We start from the raw sequence: 20,423 nt of genomic DNA, 5'->3' as shown, positions 1-20,423 counted from the left end.
CTTAACATATGTTTGGAGGGTGTGAATATGATTGCCAATTTCTCTCTTGCCTCCATGTATTTGCTGTATTTTTATCCAGCAGTGGGCCTCCTACCTTTTCCTGCCTATTGAAATCAGTCCTTTTGTTTTCATCTCCATGAAAGCATTTTTTTCCCTTCTCCTCAGTGAAAATCATAATATGTACTATGGATCATTTTTAATGGTCCTAATCTTAGTTACATGCATTCTTACCTTTGATTATTACTTCTTAGGACCTGGTTGTGTCTCATTAGCTACTGAATTTGCTTCCACCCTCTTGTATCAAGATTTTGTGGTTACATATATCTTCTATAATAGTTTATCTATTCTAGTTTTCTATAAGTGTTTGCTTTCCCTAAAGAGGGATAAATGTCTCTCTCCCCTTTATGCTCATTATTGTTTGTGCCTTGCATATAATACAGGGTGGGAAAAAAGTAGGGTTACAGTTGTTCGTATGGAAAATAATATAATAATAAATAAATAATAAGAGAATAAACTCTGTGTTTCACATACTCACATCTGTAAAACTACTTTTGTTCTACCTTGTAATAGTATGATTCTTTAGATTGTTATGTAGTTAATTGCCTTGTTTCTATCTTTGCTACTTGAATCTTTGATGAATAGCAATGGAGTTTTTTAAATATTTGTATTATTTTATTCCCTATTCCAGATCCAGGTCATTTTTTACTAAATCACTTGAATGGGTTAATTTATCAACTATAAATTGATAAAAAAATTTTGGATGAAGTGATTCATGAGATGGTACAAAGTCTCAGTTAAAAGATATCTGGAGAAAATACCTCTTCAATGAAGAATAGTGATTATGATATTTGGAAAAATAGTATAGTAGATCTGCAGAAATTTATTTTACTTATTTTTCTATCCTTTTTGAAACTATTCCTTCTAGTGTATGATCTTTCTGAACACAGGATGTATTTGTATCTCTTTTTTGTAGCTTTTATCATGGTTGGAATTTTATGTACACATTTATATGAGGTCTGCCTGGAAAAAGTCCAGTCATTGCGAATATAATGAGAATGGTATGCATAACATCAATATAGCCTGGCAAGCCAAGGAGAGTGGACTGGAATGTGCCTATGTGAATAATGATGACTTCACTGTACTAGTCAGTGGGGTAGTAGATGCCATTGAGTGAGCATGTGTACTGTGTGGCTGTCACACTCAAAATGACAGTGTGTAGAGCAATGACTCTGCATCAAATTTGGTGTTATGCTTGAACATTCCCCTGAGGAAATTCAGAATATGGCAGCTGTGGGCAACTGGTGATTGGCAGCTTCATCACAACAATGTGCCTGCTCACGCATCATGTCCTTGTCCAGAGTTTTTGGGTGAAACATCAAATCACCCAGGTGACCAGTCCCCCTACAGCCCAGACTTGGCACCCTGTGACTTCTAGATTTTCCCAAACTAAAATCACCTTTGAAATGAAAGAGATTTCAAATCATTGATGAGAATCAGGAAATACAATTGGGAAACTGATGGTGATTGGGAGAACTGTGTGAGTAGGTTCCAAGGTGCCTGCTTGAAGGGGACTGAGGTGTCATTGTCTTATGTACAATGTTTTTTGTATCTTGTATCTTCTTCATTAAATGTCTCTACTTTTCATATTACATGACCAGATACCTTCTGGAGCTTCTTGTTATATTCTATTATAATAGGATATAAATGTAAATTCTATTTATGTAGAATTACATTTTTACATAAATTATTTAGATGTAATTTTTGGTTATTACTAAATGCACTAGGGTTTCACAAAAAGTCATTTATAAATATTATAGTATTTTAACATGATGCTATATGGGGTGAATTCAAACAGTTATTTTTTTTTGCTTTGGAACATTTACATTTTGTTTTTCTGGACTTGCTGTATTGGACTTTGTTTTTCTGGACTTTGTAGTACTTTGTGTGCTACAGAGTCATCTCAAAGAACAGAGGTGCTGGCAATACTGCTGTCACTCTGCAGAGTAGTAAAGAGACTAATACCCATGTGATCAAATGTATAAATCAACTTAGAAGTTTTCACAGTATAGCAAAACTAAAGAAGAAGCAATAAGGACCCACTTTCCTCATCATTTTTCTCCCTTTATGAGTAGACTATATCATAATGTAACCAAGTACCAAGATTTTATGTATGACTGTTATTGTTGTTATATTTCCTAACAAAGAAGAATGTAAACAAAGGTAAATTAGAAAATAAGAAACTTTATAGAATGTTCTCAAGATTAAATTGATGTTGGACATATAAAAGTCTGACTCATGTGATTAGCATTACATTTCAATAGGCATTTCCTCTTCACATCATTTAATTTTTAAAATATCCTGATTTAATGGTTCTCTAATAATTGTGATACAATGCATATTTAAATTTTAAAGGTGATTTACAAGTGTTTGGTGGTGATGGGGAAATTGAGTTGAAATTGAGATTAAACTATTAAGTTTTTGCTAATGATTTCATATAGTTGACAACTGTAACCTATATACAGTTTATAACTTACTAATTATGTTGACATATTCTGTTACTAAGCATGTGTATGATCCAGTAAATCTTTAAGTTAATGCTGAGTAACATTAATTGTTACTTCATAAATTGTTACCTTCTGCAGTCACATATTCATTTTGTGAAAAAAAAAATCTTTTCTTTCTTTTTGGTGCTGTAAATTATTTTCATACCAAGACACATTTTTAGCCAAGTGTTTTAAATACAAGGTGTGATTTCTAGTTGTCATGGAACATTGGTTAAAGGATCTAGGATGAACACTGTCAAAACCGAATGGGTTTTGCTGTGGGTCACTGACAACAAAGGATTAAAGAGTCCAAAACAGGCAAAAAGCACACTGCTTTGAAAAATAAAAACTTTTACTCAGGTGGAATTTTAGTTAAAATCTGACCCTAAGAGATCTTGACTAAATACTTTTTAGAACAATATCTAAAATGGCAATTGTCTTTTTTGACAAGAAATTCAGGTTTCTTGTGGAATTTCACTCTTGTTAGTGAATAAAGTCATTTAACAGATAAAAATTAATTTTTTTCAATTACAGCTTACCTTCAATATTGTTTTGTATTAGTTTCATGTATACAGCATAGTGGTTGGGCAATCATATACTTAATAAGTGATTTCCCTGATATTTCATGTACTTACATGTACCATACATAGTTACTACTATATTATTGACTATATTCTCTATTCTGTACTTTACATCCCCATGACTATTCTGTGACTACCAGTTTTATTTCTTAATTCATTCACCTATTTCATCCAATTTCTCAAACCTTTTCTCCTCTGACAACCATTAGTTTGTTCTCTGTATCTGTGAGTCTAATTTTAGAAAATGGTTTTTCTAAAGAAACCTGTATCTGGTGGAATTAAGGCAGTGATTTATCTTTGCTCTCCTGTTATAATGGCTCCTTTCTTCCTTTAGTTATCAGTTTGCATTATATACTTAGAGGCTATGTTTTAAAAACAAATTTAAGCATTTTGACTTATTATTGAATTGATCCTTTTGCATTAGAGATATGCCTTGTCTCTGGTGATACTTCTTGTCTTTAAATCTATTTTGCCTGCTGTTAGTATAGCTACACCAGATTCCTTTTAGATAGTGTTTTACATGGTATACTTTTCCCCCCTTGTTTCACCCTCTCCTCAAACAGTGTCTTCTTGCTTAAGGAGAACCTCTTGTAGACAATACATAACTTTAACAATTAGGTCTGGCAGTCTTTGTAATTAGGTAATCTAATTTGCTTGTTGCTGATCAAGGGCTTGCTGCCTGTGCTGGGGCCAATACTATGACATCAGCAGTTGAGTAAAGAAAAATTGGTTATTGCTAATCAACTAGCAAGGACACTGGTCATGAGGCTCTAATCTATCTCCTCAACCAAGGATTTTTGTGTTATATCTAAAGGAAGAATTGAAGGAAGTTATGTATATTCTATAGAGTTACATTATTTCAGCAAAATGAGAGCTTAGTGTGCAGGCTCTAGAGGATCTCAGCTTTTTTTGCATCACATGTTTATATTTGGGGGGTTTAATATGTAGTCCACAGTAGATTTCTACCTAACGATGTTGAAAGGTGAATTCTTTCTCTAGTGTGCATGTCAGACTGCATGATTTCTGATTTTGTTCAGTTACCTCTGGAAAAGATCTCTGTATCTCTAGAGACGGAACAGGCCAGTTTGGACTGGTTCTGCAATTACAGGCTTCCCCTTTTTGTTACTCATTCTTCACTCTTGAGGGAAATATGGTAACGAGGTCTGGTTTCAGTTAAGATGGTTGATTAACTCCAAGATGGAGTCAGACTAGTCTTCCTATTGCATCCTTCTTATCTGGCTCTTAGGATTTCCCATGCCCACCCACCTCTTCCCCAATGGTCCCTAAGACTTAGAGCAGCTACTCTGGGTGTTTAATTTACAAGCTGAGAGCACAGCAATTGTAGAGTTAGAAGCGGGCCAGGGTACCTATACCCTGTATGAGACAAAGAATAAAGTGTAACTTTTATTGTTATGTTCCCCAGGTCCTGAACCATGATGATGCCATCGTGATGACTGCTGGAGAAAAAGAAAGTATGGGGTTTGATCATTGTTTCCTGCTAATCAGGGATGGAGGTCAGGATTTGAGGAATTAAATTGCTTTGTATTGATTACAGTAAACCAGGATAACTTTGAAGAGTAAACAAATATTTAATATTAATAGGAGTAAGATTATTTACATTTGCAATTCTGATCTCAGAGGGACCTGATTCCTGAAGATAACCAGCTAAAAAGATTATTTAGAATACCTGTCTATGTCCGAGGTTCTGTTTGTGCCATTATCTTTGTGATTCCTAAATATTTTGCCACCTGGCTGGAGGGGTTAATATAAAAGTAGCAACTTTTTTTTTTCACAGAGCTAGAACAGATATTTCAAAAATTTATATTGGAGCCATAGAAGCCCCCCCACCCCCCATAGCAACAACATCCTGAGAAAGAAGAAAAAAGGAGGAATCCCTCTACCTAATATCAACTATATTATAAGGCAGAGGTCCCCAACCCCCAGATTGTGGACTGATACCAGTCTGTGGCCTGTTAGGAACCAGGACACACAGCAGGAAATGAGCTGCAGGGCAGCCAGCAAGTGAAACTTCAAAACTTTGCTGGCATTACCATCTGAGCTCTGCCTCCTGTTCTCCCTGCCCCCATCCATGGAAAAAAATTGTCTTCCGTGAAACTGGTCTCTGGTGCCCAAAAGGTGGGGACTGCTACTATAAGACCATAGTAATGAAAACAGACACATAGATCAATGGAACAGAATAGAGAGCCTAGAAGTAAACCCACACTGTTATAGTCAATTAATATTTAACAGAGGAAGCAAGCACATACAATAGGCTAAAGATAGTTTATTCAATAAATGATGGTAGGAAAATTGATCAGATACCTGCAGAAAAATGAAACTATGACTACCTTCTTACAACCACATATAAGAACAAATTCAAAATGGATCAAAGACTTAAATGTTAGACCTGAAACCATAAAAATCCTAGATGAAAACATGGGCAGCAGTCTTGGACATTGTTTGTAGCAATATTTTATTGAATATATCTCGCCAAGTAAGGAAAACAAAAGAAAAGATGCACAAATGGGACTACATTGAACTGACAAGTTTTTGCACAGCAAAAGAAAACAAATAAAAGACAACATACAGAATAGGAGAACATATTTGCCAATACACCTGATAAGGGGTTAATATACAAAATTTATCAAGTACTTTCAAAACTCAACACCAAAAAAACAACCCAGTTAAAAAATGGGCAAAGGATTTGAATAGACACTTCTCCAAAGAGGACATGTGAATGGCCAACAGACATGTGAAAATATGCTCAACATCACTAATCATCAGAGAAATGCAAATTAAAACCACACTGAGATACCATATTATACCTGCCAGAATGGCTATCATCAATAAGTCAACAAACAACAAGTGCTGGTGAGGATGTTGAGAAAGGGCAACTCTTTTGCACTGTTGGTAGGAATGTAGATCTATCTTTTGACTCAGCAATCCTATTTTTAGGAATATACCCAAAGGAACCCCAAACACTACTTTGAATAACATAAGCAACCCTATGTTCATTGCAGTGTTACTTACCATCACCAAAATAGGGAGGCAACCCAAGTGTTCACCAGTTGATGAGCAGCTAAAACAACTATGGGGACGTTTACACAATGGAATATACTCGACCATAAAAAAGAATAAAATTTTACACTTTGTAATAGTATAGATGGACATGGAGAACATTGAGCTAAGTAAAATAAGCCATTCAGAGAAAGACAAATCCAAATGTTTTCACTCATATGTGGAATCTAATAAATGAACTGAACTAACAAGCAGAACAGAGACAGACTCATAGTGAGCAGGATGACAGCTAATAGGGTGGGGAAGGGGAGGGTATGGAGGGCTTGAGCAAAAAGGAAACAGGGCTTCTTTTTTAAAAAACTCTGTGGACTTTCATTTATTTAATTTTTCTATTGATTATGCTATTACAATTGTCCCATTTTTTTCTCCCCTTTCTTCTTCTCCTCTCCACCCTGTACCCACCTCCCACCAGCATTCCCCCACCTTAGTTCATGTCCATGGGTCATACACATAAGTTCGTTGGCTTCTCTATTTCCTGTAGTGTTCTTACCCCCCCCCCACCCCGTGCTGTCTATTTTGTACCTACCATTTATGCTTCTTATTCCATGTACCTTCCCCCCATTTTCTCCCCTGCCCTTCCACTGAGAACCTTCCACGTAATCTCTATTTCTGTGATTCTGTTCCTGTTATAACTGTTTGCTTAATTTGTTTTTGTTTTTGCTATTTTTTTAGGTTCAGTTGTTGATAGCTGTGAGTTTGTTGTGATTTTGTTGTTCATATTTTTGATCATCTTCTTTTTCTTAGATAAGTCCCTTTATCATTTCATATGATAAGGGTTTGGTGATGATGAACTTTAACTTGACCTTATCTAGGAAGCATTTAGTCTGCCCTTCCATTCTAAATGATAGCTTTGCTGGATAGAGTAATCTTGGATGTAGGTCCTTGCCTTTCATGACTTTGAATATTTCTTCCTAGCCCTTTCTTGCCTTCAAGATTTCTTTGGAGAAATCAGTTGATGCTCTTATGGAAACTCCTTTGTAGGTAACTGTCTTCTTTTCTCTTGCTGCTTTGAAGCTTCTCTCATCTTTAATCTTGGGTAATGTAATTATGATGTGCCTTGTGTGCTTCCTTAGGTTCAATGTCTTTGGGACTCTCTGAGTTTCCTGGACTTCCTGGAAGTCTATTTCCTTTGCCAGACTGGGGAAGCTCTCCTTCATTATTTTTTCAAGTAAGTGTTCAATTTATTGCTCTTCCTTTTTTCCTTCTGGTACTCCTATGATTCAGATGTTGGAATGTTTAAAGTTATCCCAGAGGTTCCTAAGCCTCTCCTCATTTCTTTGAATTTTTGTTTCTTCATTCTGTTCCAGCTGAATGTTTATTTCTCCCTTATGCTCCAAACTGTTTATTTGAGTCCTGGTTTCCTTACCATCACTGTTGGTTTCCAGTACATTTTCCTTTTTTTCACTTTGTGTAGCTTCTTCTATTTTGCAACCACACTCAAAGATTTCTGTGAGCATCCTGATTACCAGGGTTTTGAACTCTGCATCTGATAGGTTGGCTATCTCTTCATTGCTTAGTTCTATATTTGGAGCTTTGGCCTGTTCTTTCATTTTGGCCATATTTCTTTGTCTTGCCATGCCTGTTACATAGTAAGGGGGGAGCCACCCAGGTCGCTGAGTTGCGGTGCTATATGTGGGGTAGGGGCTGAGAGGGAACACCTCTTGGCCCTTGCTTGGCTCTTGGCTGCCTTTCAGTCAATTTCCCTGCTACTCACAAGCAAATTTGGCCCTTCTGGTGCTGATTTGTGGGTTAGTGGGTTTGTGTGCATTCTAGGACCCTGTGGGTCTCCAATGAACTCTCCAATGAGGTTGGGATTTTCTCTTGCCATGATAACCCCCAGGTTTTTACAGAGGTTTTGGGGCTTTATTTTCCAGCTAGAAAACGTGGTTGCATGGTTTGTCTTGCTCCCTGGTTGTTCCTCCTGATTTATCCACATGCAAATGTGGGACTGCCTGGTCTGCCAGCTTCCACCTTGTGATCTGTCAGCTGCTGTCTCGCTCACCCAGATGTCCTAGCTGCTGCCTTGCTGCAGAGTCCTCTCCACCCCTCTGCCTGTCTCTGCCCATCTGACAAGTCTGGATGAATGTTTCTTTAACTCCTGGGTTGTTGGACTTCCATACAGTTCTATTTTCTGGCAGTTCTGGTTATTTTTGTTTTTAAATTTGTTGTTGTCCTTCTTTTGGTTGTGTGAGGAGGGAAGTGTATCTACCTATGCCTCCATTTTGGCTGGAAGTCAGGACTCTTTGTGTGTGTGTTGCCATCCAGCTGAAATTATATAGCTGGAGATTATATATAGTTGACATTATATATAGAACGTTATTCTATAATGTTTTCCTGGAATGTCCAGGCTCAGTGCTTAGAAGCCTTGATTAGACTTGATTGCACACTAAGATATAAATTCTGGAAAATAGGTAAATAGCTCAGCAAAAATTCCTTAAAAGACAATACAGTGAAACTTTCTGTCTTAAAGCACCTTTCCCCCATGCCTAAAACGTTTTACAGGTCAGTGCTGGGTTCTTTGATCTGGTGGACTCTTTTGTCCACATTGGCTGTTGAGACTTCCAAAATCTGTGTTTCTCTATCTGATAAAGAGAGAAAGTACCAGGAAACCACACCATTCACTCATGCGCACCATATTTTTGAGATGTCTGCACATTCCTGCTTGTTCACATATTTGATAATACTCCAAACTCAAAGTACACTCAGTCAAGTCTGAGTTGTCACTAAAACCAGTTTGTGCTTTTCCCATAGCTGTTTGTAGTGACCTCTGAAAATAGCTCACTATTCACTTGACCCAGAGAACTCCACAAAATCATACAACTCAAGAGTTTCAAACCTTCACGTTCACTTTAACACCTATAAGACTTTCCAGGCCATCACATGTATGAAAGTCTGAAATGCTACCAAGTAAAGGGTGTCCCTTTACAGAAGCCACATGTAGCATTTTGTTGTTATAATGGTGGAATTAGCAGGTGTGCCCAGGCCAAACAGTGAGACTGGACACAGGGTTCATGGCCCAAAAACAGTGCTGAATTTTTGCTGCCATTGAAAATGCAGAGTAATGCTGAACTTAAGAGGTTAGATGTAGATTCCCCTCTGCTTATGGAGAACATGCAGGTGAACAAGCTCCTCAGAGGCAGCACTGAATTTACAGAGCTCATGGGTGGATTAACCCATACATGAGCTCTCTCTGCCACACTGAGACAAACCTACTGACAAGGAGCAGATTGTTCCCAAACCAGAAGAGAAAGTTGCACAGAGGAAAATATATCCCAGAAGAAACTAAACAAACAAAAACATACGGCTTGCGAGTAAATTCAGCATAAAATAAGCATTAATAAAAGGGAAAGCAGGAAAAAGAAACATTTTTAAACTTTTACCAGCCCTTTGTGGTATGGCTAAGCTCATATATAACTGTAATTCCTAGAGTGGCTCCTCTTTCCCATCTATTTTTCTGTCATTCTTTCTTGGCAAAATTGAGATCTTGGTTAAATTCAGTCCTTCCATTTATTCTGCTCTCGTATACATCCTGTCTGCTCATCTCAGTATATATACTTAAAAGTTGTGTCTCTTCAAAATCTTCATTTATTTATTTATTTATTATTTTAAAAAGATTTAGTTTATTTTTAGACAGAGGGGAAGTGAGAGAGAGAGGGAGAGGAACATCAATGTGTGGTTGCCTCTCTCAAGCCCCATACAGGGGGACCTGGCCCGCAATCCAGGCATGTACCCTGACTGAGAATTGAACCTGTGACCATCTGCTTTGCAGGCTGGTGATCAATCCACTGAACCACATCAGCCAAAACATGTCTCTTCAAAATTTGTAAGGCTGTGCCCCTCAATTCCATCCCATGGTTACCTAATCAAACATTAATCTAGGTATTTCTGCAAAAGAGACTTCCCAGATGTCATTAAATAGAGATAATGAAACAGAGAGGTTATCCTGGATTATTTTAGTAGGCTCATTATAATAATCTAAAGTCTTAAAAGTAGATAAATTTCTCCATCTGGAGTAAGAGATGTGGTGAGGAAGAGTCAGGCAGAAGAGGTGTGCAGGGGAAATGAGTGAGCCTTGAAACATTCTTTTCTAGAGCCTCCAAAAAAGAATGCAGCCCTGTCAATACATTGATTTCAGCCTTGTGAGACTCTAAGCAGAGGAATTAGCTGAGCCATGATATTGCATGGACTTCTAATTAATAGAACTGTGAGGTGATACATTTGTGTTATGATGCTAAATTTGTGATAATATATTATGGCAGTAATGAAAAATAATATTGAAGTTAAATAGAGACCTCAAACTTAACATATCCAAAGCAGAATTTGTGATTATTTCAAATCCTTGTACACTGAGTCTTCTCTGGTCTTTCCTTTCTCATTAATATTACCATTATTCACATACTTTCTTGTGCCCTATATAAAATTATTTCCAGACAATTTTTTTTTATAATTGTATGATGGGTTCTGGTACTCAGAGGGCATCCTGTTGCCTACTCTTCTAGCTTTATCACCCAGAAATTCAGGTGTCTCACTGTACTTTCCCTAATTACATCTTTGGCCCCATAGTATAAAGCTTGGCTTCTGTCAGCTCGAATCTTCATTTGGGTTGCTTACCTGGAGACAAACTGGTGACTTTCTTGACAACACTGGAGATCTCACATTATTGCTTAACTCTTTTTTTCTTTTAAATACTTTGAATAATATTTTGTTTTTTTTCAAGTAGAGAGTACTTTGTTCTTTTTTAACATTTTTTAAATTGTTGTTCAAATACAGTTTTCTGCTTTTTCCACCCACCCTTCTCCACCACTCCATCCCTCCCTACCACCATCCCCTGTTTCCACTCCCCCTTCCCCCCGCCTTGTTATTGTCTATGAGTCCTTTATAATTGTTCCTGCAAACCCTTCCCCCTTTTCCCATATAATCCCCTTCGTTCTCCCCACTGGTCACTGTCAGCCTGTTCTCAATTTCAATGTCTTTGGTTATATTTTGCTTGCTTGTTCATTTTATTGATTAGGTTCCTGTTAAAGGTGAGATCATATGGTATTTGCTTTTTTTTAAAAAAAAAGGTAAATGATTTGTGCATTCTGAAGAGAAACCAGAGTATGAACTCTTTTTTAAAGGTAATAATAGTTCCTTCTTTTTCTTATTTATTTATTTATTTATTTATTTTTTATCATCACCCAAGGACATTTTTTTCATTGCTTTGCAAGAAAGAATGAGAGAGAGAGAGAGAGAGAAGTGTGACAGAGAAACTTCGACTGGCTGCATTCTCATACATACCCCAACCAGGGACTGAACCCACAACCTGGGTATGTGCTCCAACCAGAAACCCAAACTGTGACCTTTTGGTCCATAGGACAGCATTCCAACCAAAAGAACCACACACAACAGGCCAGGACTATTGCTCAACTCTTTATTTTCACTTTGTTAGCCTAATGTTTATGTGAGTTGTTTTGGTTTCTTTGTAAGTTTATTTATCTACACAGTTTAGGACTACTGGAATATCTCATCCTTATCCCAAGTTGGAAACTATTTTAACAAAAAAGCCTTTGGGTGAAGTAGCACTACTTGGGTTAAGTGGTTGTATCTTGGGTAGTAGTAGTTGTAGGGCTGGTGGGTTTTTCTGTGGTTGTGGTAGAGCTTGTTGTAGTAGATTGTACTTCAGGGGTTAAGTAGGTAATATACTCGGGAGGGTATCCAGGGAATTCTATAGGGTTAGGTTGGAAAGGTGGATATGGATAACCTGGGCCATAAGGGGAAGGAGGAGGGGGTGGGGGAGTCCTCCCTGGGCCATAAGGGAAAGGAGGAGGGGGTGGTGGAATCCTCCCTGGGCCATAAGGGGGAGGAGGAGGGGGTGGACCAAATCCTGGGCCAAAAGGATTAGGCTGTGGAGGGAAAGGAGGAGGCAATGGTCGTGGTGGATATCGTCTCCTGGGGCCTCTCTGACTCTCACCAGGCTGTGGGAAAAAAAGAAGTAAACAATTTTAAATTAAATATTCCAGTGTGAAGCCCAAGAACTTACAGTCTCTGTGGCAGGCAGAATTCTGAGATGGCTCCCAAGACTTGTGCTTTCTGTTGGCCAATGCTGATCTGACTGTATCAGGTGAGCCTTTTACAATAGGTTCTACAGGTCAGAGACAGAAGAAGTAGAGAGATTTGAAGCTGCAGCAAGTGCTCTTCTCTTGCCTTTGGAGCCAAGAGCCATGTTGTGTAGAGGAACACATGGAAATAAATGGTAGATGGGCAAGAGGAGCTAGGAATGGTCACTTGCTCATAGCAAGCAAATAAGGACCTCAGTCCTACAAACAAGGGAATTAATTCTTATAATAGTCACACAAGCCTGAAAGAGGACCCTGGGCTCCAGAAAGGAACATACTTTTGGCAACACTTCTTTAGCCTTGTCAGACCCTGAGCAGAGAATCCAACCAAGCCAAGGCCAGAATTCTGACCAAAGAATTTGTGAGATAATAAATGGATTTTTAAAGCTACTAGTTTGTGGAAGTTATGCAGCAAGAGAAAATATTATATCTATCTAAGTCACACAGTTTGAAAGTCTATATTAGAGGAGAGAAAGAGATTTCTTTTGTCCTGTGAATGCCTAGGCACTCAGTGAAAGCTGAGATAGGTAGTATTGAATGGAAAATAAAAATTGAGTTAAATCACATCCTTCTCATATAGTAGAGACTGCCATTGGCATCAATTTCAAATGTAGAAAATTTCTCATATCTCATTCAAGAGTTCAAGATTGTTTCAGACTATGAAACTAATAAGTTGTCAAATATATTACTGAGCACCTACTTTGTGCAATATGCTGAAGTAGGAGTTATAGGGGTACAACCATGAAATTTGTGAGTCTACAGATTAAGTAGCTATGATACTAGAAGGTACAAAAATTGCCCAAAGAGAGGCAGTTTCCTGCCTCTGCTACTTAGAGATTGTGTGAATGTGAAATGCTTTTTGAGCCTCTCTCTTCACCTGCCTTAGATTTATGCTACCCCATTCCCCAGAAGCCTATACTTTTCTAAGCTGGTGCCAGTTTTATTAAAGTTCTCTACCTCTTCTTTAGCCCTCAGCTACCCTACTAAGCTGATGTTTTCTACTGTTCAAAGTAATGTGAGCAATTAGAAATGAACTTTATTGATTTACTGGTCACATACTGTAAAGTCATAAGTATTTGGATATTTCCTTTTTCTTTATAAGCATTTTTTCAGGATTCTGTCAGTTTTTCCTTTATTACTGAACTTCAATATGTGCCTTTTAACTGGCTTGTTTTCCCAGAAGATAACTAGCACCTGTGTGCCACTTATATAAGGTCCCCTTTCAACTATGCATTTTCTTGTCACCACTTTCTCTTCACCTCTGTCCTTGATAGCAAAACTCTCTGAAAGGGTAGTCTAGGTTTGCTGACACTAGTTCCACTTCTCATATGTTAGTTACTCTTCAAACTGACTTCTGTCCCCAGCATGCCAGTAAAACACTTTCTTTGGTGTCACCAATAAAACAAAAAATGCCAAGTCACAGCTATGAACCTGTTATGTCAGCCCTCACTATCTACTGAGAGTGTATTGAATTATGGAGGGCGTTTGACCCAAGGCTGACAATCCAAAGGCTAGATCAGGGTGTTTGAAAAGTTCAAGACTTGATTTTTAATTGGCGAAAACTCCAAATCCTTAGTGTGGAAAAATATTTCACATAATTTTCACTGTTGAGACAGTGACTTTGCTGAAAGTGCCCATATCTCCTAAGCATACCCCAGGTATTCATCTAAAAGTTACGTGTAATACAAAAAAACTTTATAGTAAATATCTGTTTTTTTTCCTACCTTTTTAACCCAGCCACAGTAATTAGCTCCCTTTTCACAACTGGACAATGATAATGAACTTGGTAAAAATGATGAAGATAGAAAGAAAAATTACCCTATCACTGGACTAAAATGAAGCTAATTTCTTACATTACTTGGTTTAGGAACAGTTCAGCTAGACATGAATACTTAGAATCTCAATGTATTTATTCTTTAATGGGATTAATATTTATTAATTTTCTCTGGTAGAAATTACTCTGGAATTCATCTTTTTCCCAAAACAGGAATGAATCTATCCCTACCTCATAGCTGGTTATTATTCTATTACTTATGCTTTAATGGGATTCAGGCTTTCTTTGAGGATTAAATGAGATGATGTCTGTAAAGCATTTAGAAAATTATCTATAACAGAAAATACACTCAAAAGAAGACTGAATCAATATTACTATTTACCTGCCCATATTATCAATTATTAATCATCATGAATTTCACATAATTAAGCTGGAGAAAAGCTTAGTTTTATTTAAACTGCTTATATTATTGGAATTCTAAAATTTATTTTACAAAAAAAATCATTGGCTAATCAGTGCCTAATTCTTTAAAATAAGCAAGTATTTTTCTCATAGTCTGAGGACATGAAAATATTAAATATAAACTTTAGCATCAGATAAGAATGATATAATATGACCTTTTAAACAGGTCAATATGTTTTATTGGTTTATCAGAAATCATATTACATCTAGCCTTGGCTGGTGTGGCTCAGTGGATTGAGCACAGGCATGCAAACCAAAGGCTTGCTGGTTCTATTCCCAGTCAGGGCACATGCCTGGGTTGAGGGCCAGATCCCGAGTAGGATGTGTGTGAAAGGCAACCACGCATTGAAGTTTCTCTCCTTCTCTCCATTGCTTCCTCTCTCTCTATAAATAAAATCTTTTAAAAAATCATATCATATCTATAATGCCTTAGTAATATGGCCAAGGTCTGACTGCTTGAGAAACCTGGCCTGTTTTGCAAGTTTCTGAGAGTAGATAGAAGAATTCCTTTATGTCTCATAATGATATAATTTTGTGTTGCCTGCTTTGTTTAACCCTAGTCTCTTCTGAAAAAAAGTTTTTTAAAATGTCTTTTTCACTTGATATTACATATTTTAGTTTGGTAGAAATTACTCTGGAATTAATCTCTTTTTCCCAAAACTGGAATGAATCTATCCCTACTTTGTAGCTGACTATTATTCTATTACTTCTGGAACACGAAAACTTGTGGCTTTTTTTACCCTTGAAATTTTGAATACTCTTTGAATATTTAGAAGCTTCTGTGGTGCTTGATCTGGTCCTCTACTCATGGTAGGTGTTTATTGATATAAATGTTTATAGCTTATCAAAAGTTGCATGAGTCCTTGGAAAAATGCATATTTCTGGGTCTTACTCTCAGACACTCATTCATTCTGGAATGTGGCTTGACTTACTATATTTTTAATAAGTGAGTCAGTTTACTCTGATGTAGATGATGCATGAACCCTATGTTGATAAAATTTTTCTATTTTAACTATGCCATTATGTAGATGAGGAAACAAAATCACAAGAAAATTAAAGAACATATTCAAGTATACTCCAAAAGTGTCATTAAGTATATTGGAAAAAATTGCAGTAAATTAGTTTCCTGACTTGTGAAGTTGCTAATGTATGTGTACCCAATTTTATTCATGTCTGTATAATGCAGTCTGATATTATAGAATTCCACAGTCATATGTGGTAGCCATGAGCTATGTGTGGAAATTTAAATTAAATTAGATTTATAATTTTAGTGGAAATTAAGCAGTAGAACAGTGATTGATAGCTGCTAATATATAAGAAATAGTAGTATCATTAATGTGGAAAATCTGACTAGTAGCTGCATGAAAAATATGAAGATATGATTAACAAGACTTACCAGGAAACAGGCTTCAAGGGCCAAAAGGCCCAAGATTAAGCACAGTGATTTCATCCTTATTGTTTCTCCTGAAAATAAGCACAATGGCTAATCAATATTCCCTCTTTTTTAAAAAGTGTCCCAACCACTGGTATTTGAAATAGTGTAGAAATAGTATTGTAGCATTTTAAGAAAATTGTCTAATTTTATTTTGGACTCAGTATTAATATGCAGCAACACTGTTAGGCTTATGATGTGGAACTATGGAACGATGAAACTCATTTTCACTTTTGACTTGTAAGCTAAACACAAGAGATAATGGTAAAAAGTTGTTGATAAAATGTTTCATTTGACAGAAGCTTTTATGAGTAAGATTTTTACTTTCATATTATTATCTTGTAAGCTGATTCTTTTCCCTTTCTTACTATTGAGATGTCCCAAGAAACAAAATTTATCTATTTGTTTTTATTGAACTTCTTGGGATTATATTGGTCAATAAAATTATATAGATTTAAGGTATACAATTCCATAATACATCATCTGTATATTGTATTGTCTGTTCACCACACCAAGTCAGTCTCTTTCCATCACCATTTTTCCTCTCTTTACCCTCTCTTGCCTCTTCCACCCCCATTTCCCTCTGGTAATGACCATAATTTTGTCTCTGAGTTTTTTTTTTTTTGCTTAATCTCTTCACCAAGAAATAAAATTTATTTATTTAATTTTTTTAAACATTAATTTTTTTTTACTTATTGGTTTTGAGAGAGAGAGAGAGAGACAGAGAGAGAGAGACATAGATTTTTAAAAAAGATTTTATTTATTTTATTTTTAGAGAGGGAAGGGAGGGAGATAGAGAAAGAGAGAAAAACATCAATGTGCGGTTGCGGGGGTGGGGGGTCATGGCCTGCAACCCAGGCATGTACCCTGACTAGGAATCGAACCTGCAACACTTTGGTTCGCTCCCACACTCAATCCACTGAGCTACACCAGCCAGGGTACCAAGAAATAAAATTTAAAATATATGATTCAGTTATATTAATACCTCTAATACAAATCTATAAAGTAATGCAATGCCTATTATAAAATATCACGATGTTCAAATTAAAAAAAAGGGTGCATTTCAAAGACAGTTGACCCTTGAACAAAACAGGTTTGAACTACAAGTGTCCACTTATATTCAGTTTTTTTCCAGTAAATATGCAGTAGGTACTCCATATCCCTAGATTTTGCATTCACAGATTCAACCAACTGCAGATTGAAAACTGTTTTTGATCTTCTCATTGGGAATCTGTGGGCACAGAAGGCCAACTGTATGCATTGTTCTACACTGTAGTATATATAAAGGACTTGAGCATTCACAGATTTTTGTATACATGAGGGACCTGGAATCAATCTCCCTGCAGATACTGAAGGATGACTTGTGAGTCAAAGGTTATGCTTGGATTTTCTACTGTGGGGAGTTGGTACTCCCAACCCCTATGTTGTTTATGGGTAAACTGTAGTTTAAAGAAAAATTGTCATGTAATACATAGCCTATTTTTAATAACATTCTACTAAGTTTTATTCCATGATAAGCAATCTCAAGTTACTTCCAAAAATACATATAATGTACATTAAAGACCAAGACAGAAAAGGGGATATATTCTGGTGTTTTACTCTCAGTTGGCTTCAAATTTACAATGAATTTCAAGTTCATGATAGCCTCTGTTCTGGGAAAGCAGTGCATGCACCTCCGTGAAGATTGGCTTTCTAGTAGTCAGCTCTGCTCATCAGTTGAGAGTGTTGACTGAACAATCAAAGTCTTAAAAGAATCTTAGGGACACATTTCACTGAATATTCCATTATATATGCATTTAGCTTTCTCTTTAAGTATTCCTTTTCCTATCACACATTCTTGGATAACATTTAAAAAACAAAGGCAAAACTAATAATAAAAATGTGCTGTAGAACAATTCAATTCTCTTAGAGTACATTTGATAGCATTCTGGTCATTATGAAGCTCAAAAAATGTTAAGGCACATCAGGGGTAAGAATTGATTGATTGTGTAATTGGATGGATTAATTGTCCTAAGTGCTCACATAAATGCTTTTCTCTGACATATAGAATTTCACAAGATTTAATGCATTCTCTGACTTACCAAATTTCATGTAAGTCACATGCTATTTTAGTGAAAAATGAATGTTCTCTAAAAGCCCATGAAAATGATATCTTTAAAAGTTTCAGAACAAAACAGGGTGGTACTGGCATAAAAACAGACATATAGATCAGTGGAACAAAATAGAGACCCTGGAAATAAATGCACACCTTTATGGTCAATTAATATTTGGCAAAAGAAGCAAGAACATACAATGAGGTAAAGGTAGTCTGTTCAATAAATGGTGTTGGGAAAGCTGAATAAATTTGTGAAAAAAATGAAATCAGACCACTTGTTCACCATTCTCAAGAATAAACTCAAAATGAATTAAAGGTTAAATGTAGGACCCAAAATCTTAAAAATCCTAGAGGAAAACATAAGCTGTAAGATCTCAGACATTTCTCATGGCAATATTTTTTCTAATATATTTCCTTGGGCAAGGAGAACAGAAGAAAAACAAGCACATTGGACTACATGGAACTAAAAAGTTTTCGTACAGCAAACTATCAGCAAAATGAAAGGACAGCCCACTGAATTGGTGAACATATTTGTCAGTGATATTTCCCACTGATATGGTGACCATATCATTTGATATGGTGAACATATCAGATACATCTGTTAAGGGGTTAATATCCAAATTTATAGAGAACTTAAAAACTCAACACAAGAAAAGCCACAACAACAACAAATACAATTAAAAAAATGGGCAAAGGTCCTGAACACTTCTGCTAAGAGGACATGCAGATGGCCAATAGGTATATGGAAAGGTACCCAACAGCACTAATCATCCAAAAAATGCAAATTAAAACCACAATGAAATATCTTGTCAGAATGGCCATCATCAATAAATCAACAAACAACAGGTCTTGGTGAGGATGTGGAGAAAGGGAACCCTTGTGCACTATTGGTAGGCATGCAGATTGGTGTGGCCACTGTGAAAAACAGTATGGAGTTTCCTAAAAAATTAAAAATGGTACTGATTTATGACCCAGCAATTCCACTTTTGGGAATATATCCAAAGAAATCCAAAACTCGAATTTGAAAAAATATATGCAGCCTATGTTTGTTGCAGCGTTATTTACCATCACCAAGATTTGGGAGCAGCCTAAGTGGCCATTAACAGATGAAGGAGTCAGAAAGCTGTGGTACATCTGCACAGCGGAGTACTACTCCACTGTAAAAAAGAAGGAGATCTTACTTTTTGGAACAGCATGCAATTGACGTGAAGAGTATTATGCTAAGTGAAATAAACCAGTCAGAGAAAGACAAACACTATATGACTTCATTTATATGTGGAATCTGATGAACAGAATAAGTTAACAAACAAAATAGAAACAGACTCATAGGTACAGAGAACAGACTGACAGCTGTTAGAGGGGAAAGGGATTGGGAGGCTGGGTGAAAAAGGCAAAGCGATTAAGCTAAAAATAAACAAAAAACCCCTCATAGACACAAACAACAGTATGGTGATTACCGGAGGGGAAGAGGGCATGGGGAGGAAGAAAGGGAAAGGGGGGCAATGGTGATGGAAGGAGACGTGACAGCAGGTGGGGAACACACACTACAATATACAAATGATATATTATAGAATTACATAGAATTATTATTATAGAATGATGTATAATTGAAATGTATATAAATGTGTTTAACCAGTGTCTCCCTAATAAATTCAATAAATTAAAAAAAGTCTCAGAAAAGTTTAGTATTCAGAGTAAAAATTCTTCCTTCCATGTTTCCATGTACCTACGTTTGTGTGAGGATCCTTTTCAGGGCTGAGAATTCTGCTGGTCAAAATATCTCCTCCCAGTTGGTTTTCCAACAGTGACGAAGGTGAGAAAGAACAAGAAACTGCGGCTCTTATATATTTTGCAATGGATTTCTAGTGATAATAAGGAAAAGCTAGTTGGAAGAAATAAGCTTCTAGGTTGGTGTTATTTAAACAAAGATAGAAAAGTGTCATTGCCAATTTGGCAATCTTTTTCTAAAGGGTTATTTTTTTTTTATTTCTGAGGAGCTTTGACCCATTCAATATTTCATGTTTCCTGAAGGAACATATATTATACAATGAATCATAATGCCCTTTTGTTTCAATAAAATAATCTGGAGTTTGTGGTGCACTGTTGCCTCTTTATTTAAAGAAAAGCTCAAGCTGTTCTTTTTCAAGTAATTGTAATGGGCCATCTTTCATCATATGTTATGATTACCATGTTTTTTATTTTATCTAAAAGTTAAATACATTGTATGAGAAATTAAAATGTCAAGTTATTTTTAAAGCAAACTCTAATACAATAGAGACATAATTTGGGGGGATAAAATGTAGAATTAAAATTAGAAATTGTTATTAAATCAGTGTTACTAAATACCACACACAGAGCACTGC

General features: G+C 36.4%; 1 protein-coding gene and 1 long non-coding RNA gene across 3 annotated transcripts; both read right to left on the bottom strand.

Moving 5' to 3' along the window:
- Window positions 1–1,434: 1,434 nt before the first annotated feature.
- On the bottom strand, window positions 1,435–19,997 carry LOC118499691. Its single transcript, XR_004902198.1, has 4 exons — window positions 19,870–19,997; window positions 19,401–19,403; window positions 16,179–16,185; window positions 1,435–1,446 (listed from the first exon to the last, which is right to left on the bottom strand). It is a non-coding gene; the product is annotated as an uncharacterized LOC118499691 (long non-coding RNA).
- Window positions 11,602–19,930, bottom strand: LOC118499682 (submaxillary gland androgen-regulated protein 3B-like). Of its 2 annotated transcripts, none has more exons than XM_036021682.1 (4): window positions 19,791–19,930; window positions 15,930–15,997; window positions 12,016–12,156; window positions 11,602–11,973 (listed from the first exon to the last, which is right to left on the bottom strand). In XM_036021682.1, exons 2-4 carry the CDS (start codon window positions 15,981–15,983, stop codon window positions 11,773–11,775), a joined length of 396 nt encoding a protein of 131 aa, XP_035877575.1. In that variant the 5' UTR covers window positions 15,984–15,997; window positions 19,791–19,930; the 3' UTR covers window positions 11,602–11,772. The 2 variants fall into 2 exon arrangements, with proteins under 2 accessions (XP_035877575.1, XP_035877579.1); XM_036021686.1 differs by having other exon boundaries at window positions 11,602–11,955; window positions 12,046–12,156; window positions 19,791–19,929.
- Window positions 19,998–20,423: the final 426 nt, after the last annotated feature.

The sequence above is a fragment of the Phyllostomus discolor genome, chromosome 1 (assembly GCF_004126475.2).
Source record: "Phyllostomus discolor isolate MPI-MPIP mPhyDis1 chromosome 1, mPhyDis1.pri.v3, whole genome shotgun sequence".
NCBI lineage: Eukaryota > Metazoa > Chordata > Mammalia > Chiroptera > Phyllostomidae > Phyllostomus > Phyllostomus discolor.
Note: the sequence above shows the minus strand (reverse complement) of the source record. Positions and strands in the feature narration are given on the sequence as shown.